Source organism: Myxine glutinosa, chromosome 4 (assembly GCF_964187855.1).
Source record: "Myxine glutinosa chromosome 4, kmMyxGlut1.1, whole genome shotgun sequence".
NCBI lineage: Eukaryota > Metazoa > Chordata > Myxini > Myxiniformes > Myxinidae > Myxine > Myxine glutinosa.
The window spans coordinates 89,349,619-89,372,280 of record NC_136264.1 but is presented as its reverse complement, the minus strand read 5'-3'; the positions used below and the strand labels follow the sequence as shown (position 1 = coordinate 89,372,280).

Below are 22,662 nucleotides of genomic sequence, written 5' to 3'. Positions count from 1 at the left end.
CCAAACAGTTACCATATCATGAGCATTGCATTTTCAATGTGGTGACTAAAATGTCATGGTATGGTATTAATAAATCGATTGCAATGCAGAGGCAACAGTAATGCCATCAGGAAGTTTGGAATGAAATATTTCAGAATGAATATGCAGTCTTGGCCAAAAATTTTGGCACCCTTGCACTTTTTTCAAATAACTCGCAATTTTCTCTAAAAAGAAGCTCAAATTGACAAAATATTTGGTATTTACAATTCTTTATTTCACTGTTAATATAACAGAACCTTTGTTTTTGATTCAGAACTTAATATATCCTTTTAAATCAGGAAATAAAAAGAAATGGCATTGACAAAATTATTGACACCCTCGACTTAATATTTGGTAGCACAGCCTTTCACAAAATAACTGCAGTCAAGCACTTCCTATAGCCATGAATGAGCTTCCTACACTTCTCTAATGGTGGTTTGGCCCACTCTTCTTGTGCAAACTGCTCCAGTTCTCCCAGATTTGAAGGGTGCCTTCTCCCAACTGCTGTTTTCAGATCTCACCACAGGTGTTCAATGGGATTTAGATCTGGAATCATTTCTGGCCACTTCAGAACAGTCCAGCGTTTTGTCTTGAACCATTCCTGGGTGCTTTTTGAAGTGTGTTTGTGGTCATTGTCCTGCTGCAAGACCCAAGACCCAAGACCCATGACCTTCGACGGAGACCCAGCTTTCTCACACTGGGTTGAACATTGTGCTCCAACATGCCTTGGTAATCTCCTGATTTCATGATGCCATGCGCTCATTCAAGGCACCTTGGGCCAAAGGCAGCACAGCAACCCCAAACCATCACTGAACCTCCTCCATGTTTGACTGTAGGGATAGTGTTCTTTTCTTTGAAGGCTTCATTTTGTTTTCTGTAAACATAGAGATGATGTGTTTTACCAAAAAGCTCTAATTTGGTCTTACTAGGGAGATACCCATGCTACGCATGGGTGGGAGGCCAGAAGCAAACAGGCAATGCAGATACGGAGAATGCTAAAGCATGAAACCAATAAATTCCACATTCCTGTCGCACCTTCAGTCGCACGTCAGACATGGACAGCAAGTTCGTGAAGGACTTCCATGAAAAACGTACCCGTTCACAAACAAACTTGTACGTTCACGAATAGAAACATCGATCGTCGGACCGTGGTGAATCTGCATATGGCGATCCGCGAAGTTCACGTTCAGAAAGTACAAACCATCACGGCATGTCGTCATTCACTTGAACTCGATATCTCTTTTTTCATTACAAACAACATAACTCCAATTAATCACAAAATAAACTTTTAGCAACCTTGTTGATGTTTCCTTCATTGTAAAAACTACCAAATCAACAGTTGAAAGGATGTTCAGCCGATAGCTGTTACAGCCTTGGCAAGATCGATGGAGACAGCGATCTGTTGGCGTATTCACCGCCCAAATAGCGATGTGGAATTCTCTCATGTAGAGATTAAATGTCGTTTGAACTTTGGCCGAAGTCATTATTTACTTTTAATGATGTTTATATACGAATGATGGTTTAATGATGTTAATATTTGTTTTGGGTCGTCCTTTCTGCATATCTCGTGGGATTGAAAGTTGGAGAGACGGCCGTGATGGCGGGGAGGGGGTTGGAATTCTCTGAAGCAGGGATTCAACCCGTGTCCTTATAAAAGGTCTTTGTCCGAGGTCACCGAGTTCGATCGGTGCAGCTGTGCAGCGATCGGTGCAGACGTTTGTGCGGCACCCGGGAAAACAACATCGTCACAATGAAAACATCGTCACAATGAACGTTATGTGAACGCGAATGTTATGCAGGAGTCCAAACCTGAGAATGCTGGAGACCAAAGCTGAATTAGGGAAAACTAAATAGTCTATTTTACTCCTGGAGATCCTAGGATTACCCACCCAAAATATCGTTGCGATCGGTTCAGCAGTTTTTACAGTACCTTCGAACAGACAGACAGACAGACGGATGGACATTTGGTGAATTATAGTAAGATCTGTCCACAGGACATACTCTCAGAAGGATTTTGGCTTGTTCAGGTATATTTTGGAAAACTCCAGTCGGGCTTTCTTATGTCTCTCTCTCACCAGTGGGGTCCTCCTGGGTATCCTACGATAGAACCCCCTTTCATTGAGTTGGTGACGGATGGTGCGAGTTGAAACTGTCGTACCTTGTGTCTGCAGGTCAGCTAGATTCTGTTTGGCAGTTGATCGAGATGCTTTCTCCACCATTTGAACAATCCTTCGCTGCAATCTTCGATCTGGTTTTATCTTGTGGCCACGTCCTGGGAGATTGGCTGCAGTGTCATGGGCCTTAAACTTCCTGATAACATTGCGTACAGTGGACACAGCAACATCAAGGTCTGAGATGGACTTGTAGCCTTGAGATTGTCCATGCTTGGCTGCAATATTGTGTCTGACCTCCTCAGACAATTCGTTGGTTTTGTTTCTTTTCTCCATGCTCATTGCGGCACACTCAGTGAGACAAAACAGCAGAATTAATCCTTTTCTCCATTCAAACTGGTTCAATGAGTGATTTTTATATTGCAGGCACCTACAACTCACTACAGGTGAGTTCAATTCCAAAGTAAAGGAGAATCACCTGCTTGAAATCTAATTATTTCATACAACTTCTAAAAGCTGCCAATAATATTGTCCGGTCCATTTTAGGATTTCTGTGTGGAATAAGCTAAGATTTAATAATTTTTCAGGTTTTGTTGTTTTGTTCCACTGCAAACCAAAGAAATACATTAGTGGATTCCAATGGTTTTTCTTTTTCAGCAATTTCTTGGGAGAAATGGTGCATTATTTGGAAAATGTGCAAGGGTGCCAATATTTTTGGCCACGACTGTATCATCAACTTTTCAATGAAAATACATCTTATAATAAATCAACAGCAATGTAGTACAGATGCATGATGGGTACAGATGTCCATCAGATGAATGTCCATCATGCTTGGAATTCCTCATTTGACCTCAACATTTGAATGTAATATGAAGTTTATCAGAAGTCTCTGCTGAAATGACTTCATTCTAGCATGACAGATTGTATTTCAGTGAAATGGTTTGAAATTTGTTTTGTATTCCAGGTGTGAAGTCATTTTTTATGTTCAGAGTTGTAGACATGATTATTGTCAAAACAAAACCGAAGAGCTGATAAACACACATCACCTCCATCAACTTTGATGCCTATTTGATGGGTTTTTTTTTTTTAGATGCCGATGCAGCTGTACTCCAAAATGCTCAAGCCACAGAGATTTTTAGCCACGAGCTTTCCTTTCCTTTTCACTCTCTGTCTGACACTCTCTGTCTTTCTCTTTACCACATGGGACCTTTTATATTCCAAGTGGGACTTTTCTGTCTTTCTCTTTACCACATGGGACCTTTTATATTCCAAGTGGGACTTTTCTGTTTGCCACATGAGCCTGGTGTTGGCTTAGCGGTTAGGGTGCAGGCTTGGGATCCTAGGATCCTGAGTTTGAATCTCGGTCGATCACTGAATTAACACCAGGGGGGTTGACTCAGCCTGTCATCCTTCCGAGGTCGGCATAATTGAGTACCAGCTTGCTGGGATGAATGATCCCGGTGTGTACCCCGGTTTAGAATAGGTACACTGTATCCCTGCACATCGTAAGAGGCGACTAAGGGTTGGTGCCAGGAAGGGCATCCGGCCATAAAAACATTGCCTCAAACAGGGAACCATGATTGTCACGGGGCCCGCAAGGCTAACCCCTGCTCTGGCGGGGAAAATGGCCTTAAAACGATCATACATTCATTCATTCACATGAGACTTTTTATATTCCATGTGGGACTTGTCTCTTTGCCATGTGGGACTTTTTCAATAACTCTTTGCCACGTGGGACTTTTCTCTTTGCCACGTGGGACTTTTATCTTTGCCATGTGGGACTTTTCTCTTTGCCACGTGGGACTTTTCTCTTTACCACGGGGGACTCGTCTCTTTGCCATGTGGGACTTTTTCTATTCCACGTGAGACTTTTTATATTCCATGTGGGACTTGTCTCTTTGCCACGTGGAACTTTTTCTACTTATTTTTTCCACGTGGGACTTTTTCTATTTCTCTTTTCCATGTGGGACTTGTCTCTTTGCCACGTGGAACTTTTTCTACTTATTTTTTCCACGTGGGACTTTTTCTATTTCTCTTTTCCATGTGGGACTTTTCTCTTTGCCACGTGGGACTTTTCTCTTTACCACGTGGGACTTGTCCCTTTGCCACGTGGGACTTTTTCTATTCCACGTGGGACTTTTCCCTATGTCACTAACCAAGATGAGTGGAACCTGAAAAAAATAAAGAATAAATAAATTAATTTATTTTACTTTGTGTCCTCTTAGCTTGGTACTAAATTGGTTTATCAATGGGAGACCTTTTGATTATCACTGGTGAGCCTCAAGTATTATTGCAGATGGCCCTCAGACAGAAAGTCTAATGGAGTCTTAGGGAATTACGAGGTATAACAGGGTCTGCAGGGTCTTTGGGACATAGAGGATCTTAGGGGTATTTGGGGTCTTAGAGTTATAAAGGATCTTCGTGGTCTAAAGTGTCTTTGGGGTCTAAAGGGTTTTAGGGGTCTAAATGGTTTTAGGGACCTTACAGGTCTTTGGGGGTATTTAGGGTTTTGAGGGTCTTATGGGTCTTACGGTTATTAGGCATCTTAAGGGTCTAAAGGGTGTAAAGGTAAAATGGTATAAGTGGTCTTAAAAGGTCCAAAGGGCATGAAAGGTTAAAAATGGTCTCAGGGATTTAAAAGGTGTAAAAGCTCTGAAGGTCTTCATCTATAAAAGGTATATTTCAATAGTCCACAATTAATAGAGGTAATTAATAGACGTAGTCAAGGTCCAATAATAAATAATTAATAAAGGTACTCATGGCCCAACTCGTGTTTAAACAATATGTAATTAATATAAATACTCACAGGATCAACCAAGACTTCACCTTGATGAGGGTTCACTGTCCACCCATGTTTTTAGTTTTATACACATAGATACGAAGTGAATCGGTTGAAAATTGACGATTTATGTGACCTTGACCTTTGACCTAAAAAAAAAATAGGCTTCTTGGTTGTCACTACCTCCATAAAGTGTTGAGGTTTCGTGAAGATCGGAGTAAACATTTGACCTGTAGCGATTGACGTACAAACAAACAGACAAAGAGAATAACAGACCAGGCCAACCAATACACTTGCGAATCTTTGATTTCACAAGTAACAAGAACACAAACAAACTAGAACGGCACTTGGTAGAGCGCAAACCTCCACCAGACTGAACAGTTTATGTTTTGTATTCCACTGATAGGTCGGATATGGATCCGAACCTGAAACAAAATCTAATCGGTTTGTTCTTGTCTGGTACCTATCCAAGTCATCCACCAGTTTTGTCATAATCCATCCACAACTTTTTGAAACGTCGTGCTATATATTGTTTTGGTCCCAACTCTCAATGGTTAAGAATTACTTTTAAAATTATAGTTTCCGGATCTTCACCAAAATCCAGTGAATTAGTCCATGTCACACACCCGACCTGTCCACCAAGGTTCGTCCGAATCCGTTCATAATTTTTGAGATATCCGACTCACAGACAGACAGACAGGGGTGAAAACATAACCTCCGTCCACCTTTGGTAGCGTTAGTAAAATGTGAGTACCCTGACAAGGAACGTCAATGCAAACAGAAATGAACATCATTAAGCCTATCAAGCAAACACAATGGTTAACAACTTATGGTTGTTTTTCCATGCTCTATCCTTTTTAAGTCCTGAGCATCAAGCAAAGAAACAGCACCTACCAATTTTAAAGTCTTTCATCTGATTAGGCCATGGTGTGAACCAGTCTCAGAGCGGAAGATTTTTAAAGTTGTAGTAACAGAAAGGACATTGAATTATCTGTTGAAACAACTTCACACATATTTATGGGAGAGTGCCTTCTTATCTAATATAGTAACTAGATGGTATTCATAGAATACTTACCCTGCGCAGTCAACTTATTGGGAGCCAACTCTTCTGTTTTTGAACATTTTTTTTCTTTGATACAATATGGCTGCCAGACCACGTGAACGATGACATCATAAATGTATAGCCGGCGAAGCGGGTGTTGTGAATGAACGCGTACGTATTATGTTGAAAAGCCAGATTTTGCTGGATCCCTTGAGAATTTCGAAGCTTTGACGCACCAAATCGCTCAATGGAGGCCGCCATCTTGCGGATGCGGAAGTATGCATAAACAATTGCGAAAAAGTTCAATTGGAGTTTGTTTCACCCGTCTTTGTTTGATTCACAATCTTATGCACCTCTAATTTGTAATTAAAATACTTTAAGACCAACCTCGTTCCCCGGGCCCGCATGGGCCCTGGTTATCTTCAACGAAAATCGTCACCAAACACCGGAACCAATGAGATTCGAGCATTTGAAAAAATATTTCAAAAACCAAATCGCTCCATGGAGGCCGCCATCTTGCGGATGAGGAAGTATGCATAAAAAATTGCGAAAAAGTTCAATAGGAGTTTGTTTCATCCGTATTTTTTTGATTCACAATCTTATGCACCTCTAATTTGTAATTAAAATACTTTAAGACCAACCTCGTTCCCCGGGATAACTCCGTGATAGTGATGGGTAAAATAGTGGCAAGAGGCTTTGGCTTCGCCGGCTCATTGCGGCTTTGCAGTAGTGTACTCGTATTCTCTAACATAATTGTTGCATAGATCACACTCAATACATTTCAAACTGATCAGACAAAGCGTTGTCCCTGTGGAATTATGATGTCATAATTATGGCACCAATGACGTCATCGTTAACAACACCTATTCCCCATATGGAGTTCTTTACAATGAGCCATGTTTCAATTTTTTCCATTGCGCGGTTTGGGAGATATAGAGGTGTAACGTTTTTCCAAGATGGCGACTGTACTACATGACCTATGACGTCATGATTATCATTAAAATATTCTACAGGCGGAGGCGCTTCTATGGTAAACTTTCGTGTCAATCGGTCCAACGGTTGCAGAGAAAATTTATTTTTAAAATGCAGACACGTATGGGACACGTATGCAACTGAATGCTTGACCCCACTTTTCGCTTCGCGAGCGCATGGTAATTAATGAAGTCACTTTCCCAAAAATGATTAGGTGGGGATTTCATTGTAATGACTTCATTTTGCATCCTCATTTCACAGAGATGCGGCTTCTACAGATACACCTTCCTAACAGAAATGGGACTTGAGTTTTCTCCAAATACGTATTTGATGTGATGGGAATTCACTCCAATCCTATAAAACGTGTTCATGATTACAGCAATTATTGCTGCCTGTAGACCTTGTGGGTTTGTTCACGCCATGGAGTATTTTCTAGCACTAAGATACAACGATACAAGGAGATAATCACAGATTTTTTGTGGATGGAATTGTATTATCGGCCTTGATTGTCATGGATATTGAAAACTGGACCAATAAAGTGGGTTCAATAACATCATGTGGATGCAAAGTTCATCATATATATATATATATATCTGGGTTACAGGCTGTCAGGAAATCCTCCGTTTTATGAAGAGCAAGATGAAGAAGATTATGACAGCCATGACAAGAATCTGTTCCGCAAGATCCTTGCTGGAGATTACGAGTTTGACTCACCTTACTGGGATGACATCTCTGATGCCGGTAACTTATGTTTTGGAACAAGTACTTCCTGGATGGAGTTCTAGATGTTATGGTTGCAGATTGCAAACCTGGTGTGGTTTGTTTTTAGACCATTAATGGTCTAAATGTAAAACTAAACATTGAAATTAGAGTTATGGAGTAGTAATCTAGGCAGATTCCTTGTCTGCCCGAACATGCTAAATAATCACCACTTATTCATTTTTTAATACCACGTTATCTTGAAACGTGCACATGTTTTGGTTAATACTTGTGAGTATTGCATGTTTTATTGACAGCCAAGGAGCTGGTGAGTCAGCTAATGGAAGTGGATCAGTGTCAGCGAATCACAGCACAAGAGGCGATCCAGCATGACTGGTGAGTGGACATATCCAGGTAAGGAGATGTTGACTCCATAACTGTATTTCAGTCATGCATTCCATTGGCATTAGATGTAGGGTGAGCTCAGTCGATGATAGGTCAATGATATTCGTTGTGGATAACCGGTGCAATTATTTAATCCTTAGTTTATGGGGAACTAGGCGTGCTTCCCGTCGCTTCGCCGACCGGTTTAGTCAAAAGACAGCATGTTGCACTTTACAAATATATTGCATGTCCAACACGTGAGTGCCGGTGAGGATGTTAATTGAGGCAAAACATGAGAAAAATGATTTACCAACACATAATTGTTGTTGTCGTTTCTGTGATTGTTGTGTTTTGTGTGATCCCCCTGTGTACCGGTAGGGGAGAATGGGGTAAATACGGACACAGATTTTTAAACCTCTGCACTGCACAACGAGTAGTATAACTCTCAAATTAACATGGTAACAGATACATATGAGGCATCCCCTCAATATGAGATGGATACATACCTAAAACGTTTTTCGATATTTAAGTTATCTTTAAGAAACCATTTTCGTAAGTGTCCGCAATTCCCCGCCCGCTAGCGGGGAAAACCGGACACCTGGTGGGGCAACTACGGACAAGTGAAGAAGTCGACTTTTAGGGTCTTGCATAAGCCCCCTCCCCTTTTCAAACAGGCTAAACGACCTTTTAAGACACCAGAGATGCTAAGTAGTTATCTTCTCAATACAATGAAATGTTCCCAATAGGCCTACAATGACATATTTTCGTCTATAGATTAACATTGAAATGTGTAATATTTGTTTGTCGTATATTGTTATTTTTTTTAATGAAGTGATCACTCGAGTTACAAGTCCTGCACTAATGACTGTGTTTCCTTTCTTTAACTTGATGAAGTTATTGGACAAGGTCTTTTAAACCAATACACATAAACAATTTTAATAAGCCTTCATCACACACCAAAATAAAATGAAACTTTAGAAAACAAATGACAATCGAAACACAAAACAAACGAGATTTGTGAAACACTTTCATTCTTGATCTGGAACCCATCAATGTTCCAGTCAGACAATTGGTGAGTTGGTACATGTTTCTGCAAAAGGACAATTTTAACTGTAAGACGCACAGATACAAGGAAGTTATCAGGGGTGAATGTGTTAAAGCTGCATAAAGTGACAATGGTCAAAGCATTGTAAGATATATGTTTACTTTCAACTTTCTGAGATGTAGAATTTCTGTTAAAATATGTTCATTTTAATATGGCACTCTTGAAGAATAATAAACTATCAGAAAATACTCGAAATCTGGATAAAAAAGAACACAGATATAACGAAATCAGCTTTTAATTGTCAAAACGACTAATTAACTTTTGGAATTATCATAGCTTAATCTATCATCAGATAACAGTCCAACCTTAACGGCAGAAGTCACAAGTATATCCGAGGGAACATGATTCACGACTACCATAATCGGTACAGTTTTCATGAGATATGAAATTATCTCATTATCTCATAATCGGTACAGTTAATAATACTTTTATTAACAAAGCTAGATGTAATGATACATATGATAGCTTTAGTAGTATCAGTTATTCCCTCTGTAATATTATATATACACAGCAATTAACATTAAATGCATTAGAATTCAATATAGACCGCAGAAAACATGAATGGGGTAAGACCGGACATCATCGGGGCAATAGCGGCCACCCATCCGCAATTACCCCACATTGACCTTTGACACACGATACTTTCCTCCACACAACACTGTCTCATTACATCAATTGACACTACTAGGGCATGCCCGTACTATATATAAGCTAGGACGTGCCCGTACGTGGGTGCCCGTTCCTTGCCAAAAAAAAAAAAAAAAAAAAATTTGTGTAGGGGTGTGTGTGTGTAAACATCCTAGGGCGTGCCCGTACGTGGGTGCAAAAAAACATGCGTGCAAACAACAACAAAAAAAAACTTTGAAACCACGTGGCAGTAACGACCACAGAACCCCCCCCCCTCTATTTACATGAATGGTTTGGTCCATTCGCAACGACCACAGAACCCCCCCCTCTATTTACATGCAATGGTTTGGTCCATTCGCAACGCCAAAGCGAACGGCGAACGGCTAAATCGCCATAGCTCGGTAAGTACTTCTCCGATTAATTTAAAACCTTGAAAAGGCACATCCTCGGGTCCCCAGCAATATACCTGGCAAGTTTCAAGTATATCGGACCCGTGGTTGTCGAGAAACAGCGGTCACAGACAAACACACAGACACACAGACACACAGACACACAGACACACAGAGATTGCTGGAATTATAGATAGATGTACGTAAACCATGCTTCAAACTGAATACACGTTTCTAATAAAATCGATGATTAACCAAAACGACTGACAGCAATAAACCCAAACAGCAAAATCTAGGAACACATTTTAGGGGTGTACTTAACTCTCTGACTGAGTACTTCTCTTTAAATGAGGCAAATAATAGAAGTTAGCTGGTATTTACCTTGTTACCTGCTAGGCCACTCACGAGTGATGACGGAACAGCGCCAGCTATCGCAAAATTCCTGTAACAGCCTTGTCCGCAATTACCCCATGCCCGTATTTACCCCGTTCTCCCCTACTTTTATATATTTTTCTATTGTTTCAAGAAGTACTACTATATTTCATTTTGTGTGCTCCTCCAGTGTTACTGCTGGTTAGTAAAGGGTTACTGCTGTCATAGAATAATAAATGTTAATGTTGGAACTGCTACATTAAAAAGCTCGAGGCCCCGCTTCTTCTTTCTCAATCCTGGAAACACCAGCTTTTAAAACAGGCAGGTTTGTCATAAAACAAACGAATTTTTGTTCCAAATGTAATGGATTATTACCTTTCCAACCAAGTAACTCAATTATTACCTTTCCAAGACGTAGTGCTTTGCATTCAGGTCAAAGAGTTCAATTTTTGTTCATCAGACCATATAATCTTTTTCCTCATGCTCTGAGTATTTCACGTGCCTTGTTGAAAACTCCAAGCGTGATGTGATGGGCCTTTTTCTCAGGAGTGGCTCCCGTCTGGCTACTCTCCCATAAGGCCTAGATTTGTGAAATGCTGCAGAGACTGTTGTCCTTCCAGTAGGTTCTCCCATCTCAGACAAGGAACTCTAGTTCTGTCAGAGTGGTCATGGGATTCTTGGTCAGCTCCCTGACCAAGGTCCTTCTTGCCCGGTTGCTCAGTTTGGTTGCACGGCCAGCTCTAGGAAGAGTCTGGGTAGTTCCATATTATTTCCTTTTCCTAATGATGGAGCTCACTGAGCTCTTGGGATCTTTCAACACTCCAGAAATTGTTTTATACGCTTCCCCAGATCTATGCCTCCTCACAACTATATCTTGGAGTTCTACGGACAGTTCCTTGGACTTCATGGCAGAGTTTCTGCTCTGACATGCATTGTTAACTGTGAGACCTTATATAGAAAGGTGTGTTTCTTTCAAATTCATGTCCAATCATTTGAATTGGCCACAGGTGGACTCCAATCAAGTTGTAGAGACATCTTAAGGATGACCAAAGGAATTTTAATGCACCTGAGCTTCATTTGGAGTGTCATAGAAAAGAGGTGGAATACTTATTGAGTCAAGACATTCCAGCTTTTCATCATTAATTAATTAATTTGTAAAAATATCTAAAAAGAAATTCCACTTTGACATTAATGGGGTATTATGTGTAGATCAGTGACAAAAAAATCTCAATTTAATCCATTTTAAATTCAGGCTGTAACAACAAAATGTGAAAAAGTCAAGTGGTGTGAATGTTTTCTGAAGGCATTGCATATATAAATATATACACAAGTGCATCTGTTGTTATACAGTCGTGGCCAAAAATATTGGCACGCTTGCACTTTTCTCAAATAACTCACAATTTTCTCTAAAAATAAGTTGAAATTGACAAAAGTATTTGGTCTCCACAATTCTTTATTTCACTGTTAATATTACAGAACCTTTGTTTTTGATTCAGAACTTAATATATCCTTTTAAATAAGGAAATAAAAAGAAATGGCATTGACAATTATTGACACCCTCGGCTTAATATTTGGTAGCACAACATTTGGACAAAATAACTGAAGTCAAGCGCTTCCTACAGCCATGAATGAGCCTGGCAGTTTGGCCCACTCTTCTTGTGCAAACTGCTCCAGTTCTCCCAGATTTGAAGGGTGCCTTCTCCCAACTGCTGTTTTCAGATCTCCCCACAGGTGTTCAATGGTATTTAGACCTGGACTCATTGCTGGCCACTTCAGAACTTTTTTTTTTCTTGACTTGGGTTTACTTTCTGAACTCGGTATATCAATCTGGTGAGTTTCTTTTACGCTTCGGTGATTTCTTTGTTAAAAGAACCATGTCACTGATTGTTTGTCGCAGCAAGACGTCAATAACAGGATTATATCACAGGTGGCGTGACAAAATGTACGGGCAGGTACATTTGACGATTGGCTTCACAATCGGGTATTTTATGGGTTGTTGCGTTCTGTATTAGTGGAAAACAACTGCTGCACGTCTACAAAAGTTATTGCCGCTTCCCCTGGAGATGGTCCGTCAACTCGACAATGCTGTTTGTCATTTAGTGGTGGCTTTACGAAATTCCGGCATGAAACAGCGTGCTATTGCTCGGCAGTATGGCATCACTCAAGGTCAGGTGTGAAAGATCCTGAAACGAAATGCTCAGAGGGGTGTCCCTACTCCAATACCGAGGTCAGGACGTCCCCGCAGAACCACAAGGAGGGATGATCGCCAGCTGCACCGGTTAGTCCGCAATGGCTGTATCAAGTCAGCTAATCGGCTTAGGGCTGAGTGGCAGCAACTGACAAATGTGCCTGTATCCAGAAGGCTAGTCAACCAACGACTGGTGCAAGCAGGCTATCGTGCCAGGTGTCCCCTGAGAAAGCCACGTCTGACCAGACAACACCGCCAGCGCCGATTGCAGTGGGCCAGAGAGCACCGTCAATGGCAGCCAGGACACTGGAATCACGTGATCTTCAGTGACAAGTCTAGATTTCTGGTCTATCGTCAATATGGCTGCGTCCGAGTGTGCAGACAAGTGCATGGAGCCTACAGCGAAGATTGTATAGTGCCAAGAGTCCAAGCTGGAGGTGGTGGGTGACCGTTTGGGCTGCTTTTCATGCAGGGGGCAAAACTGACCTGGTTGTTCTGAATGGAAACCTGAACCAGTTCAAGCACAGGGCCATTCTGGAAGAAACATTGCTTCCATTTGTTCGTGCAGCCTTTCGAGGAAACTTTGTCTTCCAAGATGACAATGCACGGCCTCATCGTGCTCGCATGATCCAACACTTTCTTGCTGACCGTGGTGTAGAGCATATGGAGTGGCCTGCCACGTCCCCGGATATGAATCCGATAGAGAACTTGTGGGCAGAATTAACGTGTCAAATCGACAACTTGGACCAGCAGCCTGCCTCTGTGCGTGAATTGCAGCAGGCTATTGTAACTGCATGGCAAGCGATTCCTGTCCAAACCTTGGCAAATCTCATGAACAGCATGCCTCAATGTGTACGTGCTCTCCTGAATGCTCGTGGGGGTTACACGAAGTCCTGAACTGTAATTTTACTGTCCGTAATCCCAGTTGTAATTTAACTTTTGTTTTTGTTAAAGAAAAATTTGGGCTAGTGTGCAAAATAGAGATACTTCTGGAAAACGCGCAGAAGTTTAACACAGTACTGTCCGTGAATTGAGTTCGATATCAGTTTACATCACTTTCAAGGATCAATTTATTTGCTTCGAAATGTCAAATGTGGTTTTTGTTTCTTTTAAAGGTCACATTAACAAAATCTAGAATAATTTCAACATAATTCCAATGAACTTTTGGTTCTAAGTCATCTTGAAAAGTAAGTTCACCCCCACAAAAAAAATATTCCATATTAAATGCCAAGTCTGTATATTACGTAACTGATGGTACCATCATAGGATATATATTGATTGTACTTTTGATTACTATTATTGTTGTACTGTTATTCTTGTGTGATCTTAATGCAATATTTGTTTGTTGGTAACCATTGGTGTGGCTTCACCATTGATCTTTGACATACAGAATAACACATCTTTCTGCCGTGACTCCTCTCGGGGCTCGGAGGTACACCGTGACCAGGGTTTGGGGAAGAGCACGTAACAGAAATTGGGGGCTCGTCCGGGATCGAATTCCCTAACATTCCCCAAATTCCCAAATTTGGAATTTTTCTAACATTCCCAAATTTTCCCAAAACAATTTGAAAATTTTTGTGTGAAGGTTAACAGGTGCTAACTAATAGTCACCATGGTGTTTGACGCAGAGAAGTTTGTGGCGTCCCCTAATGAGGCACAGTTCCAAGCGTTAAAAAGATCGGAACTCTTGATATTGGCCAAACATTTTAACTTGGAGGTCCGAGCTCATATGAAGAAAGCAGAGATGCAGACATTGGTGGTAGAATCTCTGGTGGGACAAGGAACATGGAAAGAGGTAGCCTTGGATTGGTTACCCGAGGAAAAAGAAAATGTGGAGTCCCGGAAAATGGAGATGCAACTGCAGAGCCAGGAAAGGTTAAAAGAGTTGGAATGGAAAGCAGAGGAAAGAGGAGGAGAACAGGAACTAGAACTCGAGGAGAGAAGAGCAGAGGAAAGGAGAGCTGAAAGGGAACTCGAGGAAAGAAGAGTAGAACAGGAACGAGAACTCGAGGAGAGAAGAACAGAGGAAAGGAGAGCTGAAGAAGAAAGAAGAGCAGGGGAAAGGGCAGAGGAAAGGAGAGCCGAAAGGGAGTTAAAGGAACGTGACATGGAGTATCAGAAGGAACTTAAACTCAAGGAGCTGGAATTAATGGGAGAACGGAGAGAAGTAGTATCCATGCCGGCTAGTTCGACAACTAGTCAGAACACTTGGGATGTTGGTCGGCATGTGAGGCTGGTTCCACCCTTCAATGAAAAGGAGGTAGCCAAGTTTTGTTTACACTTTGAGAAAGTGGCTCAAATGCTAAAATGGCCTGTGGGGTCCTGGACTATGTTAGTGCAAAGTGTTCTGGTGGGTAAAGCTCAAGATATCTATTTGGCTTTACCGATTGACCAATGTGCAGATTATGAGATAGTGAAGAAAAACCATTCTCAAAGCCTATGAATTGGTCCCTGAAGCTTACCGGCAAAAATTCAGGAATGCCAGGAAGAGGGAGAGTGAGACCCATGTGGAGTTTGCCAGAATGAAGGAAACCATGTTTGATCAGTGGTGTGACTCGAAGGGGATTGGGAAAGACTCCAAACTGTTGCGACAATTGATCTTGGTGGAGGAATTCAAACAGTGTGTCCACGCGGACATTAAAGTACATCTGGATGAAAAGAAAGTACCAGAGTTGTATGAGGCAGCAACCGTGGCAGATGACTATGCCTTGACACACAGGATGGGGTTCCACAAACCTAACTTCCTGCCTAGAGTTAACCAGGGGAGTTATGGTAAATCCGGTGCGGAGAACAAATATTCATGGAGGCGGCCTAGAGATGACTATGAGGACAAATCTGATACCGCGACTTTTAGGGATCAGATGACTACAGTTCCAAGACAGACTTAACTTCCGGGGGGGCCGAGGCAGACCACGAGTTTTTCCTCCGGGCCTACTTGCACTTTTTGTAAGAAACCTGGGCATTTGATGTCCCAATGTTATGCCCTGAAAAGGAAAAATCGGGAGCGGAGTCAGACTAGTGCAACTCCGAATGCATTGGCCAATGCGAGAAATCGTCCTTGGAGGACAGAGTCTTGTGGAGGTTCCCATGCCAAAGTTCTGGCATCTCAGAACGACCTTGTTCAAGGGGGTTACAACCCTTTTATTTCAGAGGGGTTTGTGTCACTGGATGGAGACTTAACGAACCAGAGACCTGTTAGGGTATTGAGGGACACAGGAGCACATCAATCTTTGATGCTTGAGGGCATTTTGCCATTGTCAGAGAAGACGGCAACTGGTGTTAGTGTTCTTTTACAGGGGGTTGGTGGCTATGTTAAAGCTCCACTTCATGTCATCCATTTGAAGTCTGATTTGGTGTCAGGAACGGTCACCGTAGGTTTACAAGCCACTCTTCCTGTAGAGGGATTCTCTTTTGTTATCGGGAATGATTTGGCTGGTGGTCGAGTTTCTGGTAATCCGATGTTTGTTGAAAAGCCTAGTATGGAAAATAACACCGCACAGTTAGAGCAGGAGATTCCGGGTATCTTTCCATCCTGTGCTGCGACTCGTGCTATGGGTTGGAAGCGCTCTGAAGGGAAAGAGAAGGTACTGACGTCACGCTTTGCACAGTCACTTATTGTCGAGTACCCTGAAACTAAGTGTCAGCACACACAAGTCATGGATGGAGGCAATGTTGGCAAGCTCTTTGTAGGTGGACTGAACTTTGACACAAGAGAAGATGTTCTGGACACTATCTTTGGCAAATATGGACCACTCGTGGAAGTGCTGCTGATAAAAGACAGGGAGACGCGAAAGTCGAGAGGGTTTGGCTTTGTCACGTTTGAAAACACAAAGGACGCCAAAGATGCAGAAAAGGATTTGAATGGCAAGGATTTGGATGGTCGGACCATAACAGTGGAGAAGGCAGGCCATGGGCGTCGAGGGGGCTGCAGAGGAGAAAAACGTGGAGGTAGATTCAGGGGTGGCTATGGCTCCCGGGGTGGGAGTAGTAGTTTTGGTTGCGGCCGCAGTTGTGATTACTACGGAGGCTCCCAGCAGCAGCAGCACAGTTTTGGCAACTCTCGACGGAATGACTATTACGGTGGTAGCCGAGATGGGGACCGCTACTCACGTGACTACAGCACCCGACTCTACAACTGTGATTATGATTTTTATGATCAGGAGAAGAGTTGGAAGCACTGAGTGCTCAGGAGCAGCTTAGCCAAGATTCCGACACGGATTAACCCGTGAACTCCACGTTCCTAAATGCGTCCATGCAGTGAATACTTCCAGGCCTCACCACTCAACCACCATGAAACCTGGCTCTCAGCTCGGCCTCCTTCAAAAAGTGCCATAGATTTGCTTTGCTTTGGATTTTTTATCACAATTCCTTAACCTTCATTCAGAAAAATGAAAAATAGAAACCAGAGGTTGATGAGATGGAGTTTGGCTTTGCAGGAGTTCAATTTGGAAATTGAGCATGTAAAGGGCAGGGACAATGTCGTTGCTGATGCTTTGTCCAGAGTGAACTAACTTTGGAAATTTCTGTAGGTTGTTTGGAAGTTTTGTTGCTTTATTTTTGTGAAATATTAATTATTGTTGCTCACGTGAATTGATAATTTGGGTGTGAGTTTTACTTTTGTTTGTTAAAAGAGTTTTTGCCTGCAAAGAAAGTTTTCACTATGTTCAAACTTTCTTTCTTGAGGGGGGGAAGTGTTACGGATCCGTCACTTCCATTGTTGTCGTTTTCATCCACTGTAAACATTTTTGATTCCATGTATTATTATTGTTGTCGTTGGAGGGAAATAGAAATTATTATTTTCAAAAGGTAAAAAAGTTAATGTTTTAAATGAAACCGGAACCGGACGACGAGGAAGAGGAGGAGGAGGAAAAGAAGTCGGAGCGAGGGAGTTCGACAAGAAAGCCGAGCTGCTTCGAGTTCTGGAGCAAACGGTGATGAACGGAGGTCATTAGCAAACTTCGGGTTTCCTGGGAAAGGGATTCTTGCGACAGAGTTGTTATCGCTGTGACAGATCAACCTGCGTGTCAGGTTTTTGGCGGTGGATTCCGAGGAGAATCATCGTCGGGCCATTACGCCTCGAGAACGCGCCATCGGCCATTTTGACTCATGCGCTTTGCGCATCGCGCAAGGTCTTTGCTTCGCTTCAGCCGTTTTCACCGCATTCAGACGTTTATCTGGTGTGTATGTGTGCAACGCGGCTTTTGAAAGTTAATTTGCGGTTCGCCGAATGTGAGCCGTGGAACGTCCATAGCCGAGGGTGTGATTTCCCAGTCGCCTGGAGGGCGCCTTTGGATTTCCCAGTCACGTTGAGGGCGCCTTTGCGCAGCTTTGGCCGCGTGACTGTGACTGTCATCCGAATGGGATTCTGGTCGATTAGGCATCGTTCTGACGATCGCTGGAGCAGATCGACTTTGGTTTGAAGCCGGGATCGACTTTGGCTTGAAGCCGGGATCGACTTTGGCTTGAAGCCGGGATCGACTTTGGCTTGAAGCCGGGATCGACTTTGGCTTGAAGCCGGGATCGACTTTGGCTTGAAGCCGGGATCGACTTTGGCTTGAAACCGGAATCAACTTTGGTTTGAAGCCGGGAAAGAGACATTGCGAATGTTCTTGTTTCACTCACTTGGAGCACAGTGAGTTATATATTACGAAACTGATGGTACCATCATAGGATATATATTGATTGTACTTTTGATTACTATTATTGTTGTACTGTTATTCTTGTGTGATCTTCATACAATATTTGTTTGTTGGTAACAATTGGTGTGGCTTCACCATTGATCTTTGACATACAGAATAACACATTTTTCTGCCGTGACCCCTCTCGGGGCTCGGAGGTACAGCGTGACCAGGGGGTTTGGGGAGGAGCACGTAATACAACCCTCCCATCCACTTTCTGAATAATCCTCTACAGGAAGTTCTGTCACTCAAGCTTTTGGGTCTCACTATCTGCCATGATTTTTCCTGGGAAAACCACATTTCAAATCTGGCCTCCAAAGCCAGTCGCCGACTGGGCTTCCTCCATCGTGCAAAGTCCTTCCTTGGCACACCTGAGCTCCTCACCACATATAATGCTTTCATCCGCAGCTCAATGGAATACTGCTCTCCCCTCTGAGCTGGTGCTCCTGGCTCACACCTAGCTCGTCTTCACGCTGTTGAAACCAAAGCGTTCAGAATCATTGGAATCTCCCGTGATGAAGCTACCTCCGAGGGCCTTTCACTTACTCACTGCAGGCAGGTTGGTGGTCTTTCTGTCTTCTACCGACTCCTCTCCGGCCTTGCTCCTCCAGCTCTCTCTGGGCTCTGTCCCCCAAATATTCCTTCAGGTCGCACAAGATCTGCCTACAACCCTCTTATGGTTAAACTGCCAAATCAAGACTCTCTGCTCACCTTCACTCCTTCATTCCTCTTTTCTCCCGCCTCTGGAACAAACTCCCTCACTCTCTTCAATCCCACTCCTCCCTCCAGGTCTTTAAAACAGCTGTTCACCACCATCTCTTATCTTCCCCCATCCAAAACCTTGATCTTTTCTACCCCCGCTAATTTCACCCCAAATCCCTTTTTTGAAGTACCAACTGCTTTCCTGGAAGTCCTTGTTGTCCTTGTGTTTATACTTCTCCCACACCCCCCCCCCCCACCTGCCCCCCTTCCCACGCCACCTCCCCCCAAGCCCTCTCCCTCCCACACATTCCCGATGTCCCTGCTCTCAAATGTTGTGTTTATGTGCTTCCCCTTCTCTCCCCATCTTGTCTACCGCTCCCCTTTTTATATTCTTTGTTTGTTTGTCTGTTTGATTTGTTTGTGTGATAAATGTTACCTCTTTCACGAGCCTCGATTATGTATACAGAAAAAAGAAGAAAAAAAAACACGTTCATATTCATATAGTCCTTCACCATTGATCTTTGACATACAGAATAACACATTTTTCTGCCGTGACCCCTCTCGGGGCTCGGAGGTACAGCGTGACCAGGGGGTTTGGGGAGGAGCACGTAATACAACCCTCCCATCCACTAATTAGTCCACTAATTAGCTGTAATCCCCCTTTCTATATTTGCTGTTTACTTGTTCAGTCAACACAATGGAGTCGATTTGGTCTGGCTGTACTGTCTGACTATTTTCTTCTGCTGTCTGTTGTTTTTCCTCCCTTCTTTGTCTGTACCCACTTCTACTTTTTGGCCCTGCCGTCTGCAACTAAGTTCCCTACTGTTAAACATTGATGCTGTTATTTATTATGTTATTACAATACGATTATTATTAAGGTTATGTTTTTGTTTTTTGTTTTTACAATAATGATATTCTAGATCCCTCTAGTTCCTTCCCTTAATCCCACCTGAATAAATAACTCGGTTAACTCCTTGCCTCCTCCCATTGTACTTCTGTCCACCTCCTGCTCTCTTTCATTTTAACTTACATTTCTACTTCTAAGGTTTCTACATCCACTAGGACCCAGTCCTTATTTCACCTGCAACTTCTCCCCTTATGTAATGGTGCATCCGTATGCTCTTATCCTCTTGACTTCCCTTTAACTAGACCGCAATGCAATGAGCAGAAAGAGCTCTATTTCTTGACTTTTGCAACCACCATCTGGCAACTACTTGAAATTTTGTAGAAAGATGAGGAAAAATACATTGAATAAACACACAAAGTCGTCAAGGATAAAACTTGCACATTATTTAGTAATAGTAATTTAAAATTTCAGAACTTCTGTTTGTCGCCCTCTTGAGTCCTGTTGGGGGATTGTATAATAAGGATTATTACTGACTGACTTCCAACGGAATCCTCTCCGCGAGTACGTGATATACGAATTTGGTATGAAATCTTGAAGACTCAATTTATTTTCTATGATCCAGGAACACATTTGAGTTTACATCCTACCCAAAGGATGCTTGGATAACTATGATTTACTGTATTTTCTTTTCTATAATCACTGGTGGATTCTTTGAATGAATAATGGCTAATAGAGCTCCCATCCATGGCATATATGTGCTATTACTCGTCAAAGAAATGTTACATGTGGGTGTTTTTTTATGCAAATTAATTTACCATGTTTGGTTTTACATCCTATCTGAAGGATGCATTGACAACTATGAGTGTTGTTAAACACCATCATGGGGCATCAGAGTGTAACATCATCACCTCGTCAAATAATTTTTTCACACGACTGATGCGACAGATAAAAAGTAAAACATATCAAAAGACCAAGGTCTCGATCTATGCAACGTCAGATTTATTGGACTAGATTTGATGTGACAGATTCAACTTTGTAGCTGTGTTAACTTTCAAAGTTTTAGGTACCAATTGTTTTTCCTATTAGTGGCAATGCATTAGCCTATTACTATTAGTAACCTACACCCATATGCATTACCGGTAGATGACGAAGCTGCCATTACAATGTTGCAAACATATCAGCTGAGGAAGTTTAGAAGGCACATTTCAGAATTATTCTTGCAGCTCTTTTTAAACATTTATTCAGCTTCAGCATCGTATTGTGCGATTCGTACCGTCCTCCCTAAATACTACAACAATATTCTAGATGGCAAAACTAAGCTTGTAAAAAGAGTGTGCAGACTGCTTTGGGGAACACAGTCGCGAATTCTATTGAGCATAGCCAACTTAGAAGAAACAGTTTTCTTTACGTATTGAAACATGCGGGGTCCATGATTAGATCTAATTCTTATCTGTATCGGTAGTGTAGGTTTCTGTACAATCCAGCAAGGTTATCACGACTTGAGTTGTACCTGTGTACAGTGACATGTGCTTGTGTGCAAATTGCTGATGTTGTGCCAAATTAGTCATAAATATAAAGCTTCGTTCAACTGGGATACATTTTATTTATCCAGCTCTCATATTGCTTCCACATTTGATGAGTATTTGACACATGTTATGTCCTTCCGGCAGGACATTTCATCCACAATTGCCGCTCCTCATCAGGACGGTGAACAGGCTTTGATGAGTAACAGAATAGAATAGAAAAGAATAGAATAGAATAGACTTGTGGACCGTGGGCGGTGTAATTGTCAACTGAATTTGATTGAATTTTTTACTTTCAATCAGGATTTAGTGTTCACACTGTTCTCGTGTTGATCTGATGATCATCGATCATGAGCAGAGAAGATAACACAGGTTGACAACGCTGATACTGATAGTGATACGTGATAGACCTTGATGAGTGTTACGTTGGTAACAAATCTTGCTGCCTTCTTTCTACTCAGCCACTGCTGGCCACTCTTTGTACTCAAAGCCGAGTCAGATCATACAGAAAGTATCCTGGCCTGACTCGAACCGAAGTTGAGCCTGGCTTGACTTGACAAGAGGAGGGTCGAGACTAGCTCCGACGGTCGGCGACCGACTATAGACCCCTAATTTATTTGTTTTAAAATACAAATTAGACCTAATAAACCATGACATTATACAACAAAATTGACTCTACCAAAATACACAATCTAAAACACTGTTTACGAAGGCCTACCGTGTGGAATGTCCACTTTCAACTTCACTTGATCCTGACCCATGGCGTGATTTAATGCGAGCACCATCCCGGTCGAATTCCAGACTTTCTGCATTCACAGCAATCGCACTTTCCGGGCTCCCATCCAACTCTTTCCACAGCTCGGCACATTCTTTGAATTTTTTAAAACTTTTCTCACTGAAAGAAAGAACCTTGCCATGCGTGTCTACTGTGTGCATGTAGCAAAATGCAGAAGATTTTCCTTCGGAATCTGCCTCAGACGACATGGAAGACACATACGGCATGTAGGTCGCCATGTTGTTTAGTATCGCGCAAATGTAACAAGAGGCATAATTGGTTAAGAGGAGATGGCGATTGCGGTTTCGCGTAAGACACGCGCTGTGATTGGTCAATATTTTGGATAGGAAAAGCTAATTTTTTGTTCGTTTTTTCTCATTTTCTCTCTTTTGTGCAAGTTATATTCTTGACGAGTTTCACAAACTTACTGAAATATATTTATATACATCAT

General features: G+C 42.2%; 2 protein-coding genes across 3 annotated transcripts in view; one reads left to right on the top strand and one right to left on the bottom strand.

Moving 5' to 3' along the window:
- The window catches only part of LOC137424973 (caM kinase-like vesicle-associated protein), a 191,823-nt gene that overhangs the window by 149,353 nt on the left and 19,808 nt on the right, over positions 1-22,662 (top strand). For both annotated transcript variants that reach the window (XM_068112908.2, XM_068112909.2), the window contains 2 exons: positions 7,527-7,663; positions 7,939-8,017. In XM_068112908.2, the coding sequence (XP_067969009.1) occupies positions 7,527-7,663; positions 7,939-8,017 (216 nt within the window). The remainder of the gene's footprint in view (positions 1-7,526; positions 7,664-7,938; positions 8,018-22,662) is intronic.
- LOC137424974 (uncharacterized) lies at positions 632-22,505 on the bottom strand. Its single transcript, XM_078776135.1, has 2 exons — positions 22,155-22,505; positions 632-892 (listed from the first exon to the last, which is right to left on the bottom strand). The coding sequence occupies exons 1-2, from the start codon at positions 22,448-22,450 to the stop codon at positions 778-780; spliced, it is 411 nt and encodes a 136-aa protein (XP_078632261.1). The 5' UTR covers positions 22,451-22,505; the 3' UTR covers positions 632-777.

Bases quoted from the DNA above. Each gene is read 5' to 3' on its own strand.
- LOC137424974 (XM_078776135.1), bottom strand. From the start codon at position 22,450: ATGGCGACCTACATGCCGTATGTGTCTTCCATGTCGTCTGAGGCAGAT. The intron at 893-22,154 runs GTAGGCCTTCGT...CTATGTTTACAG, and splicing joins GAAAGTGGACATTCCACACG to AAAACAAAATGAAGCCTTCA.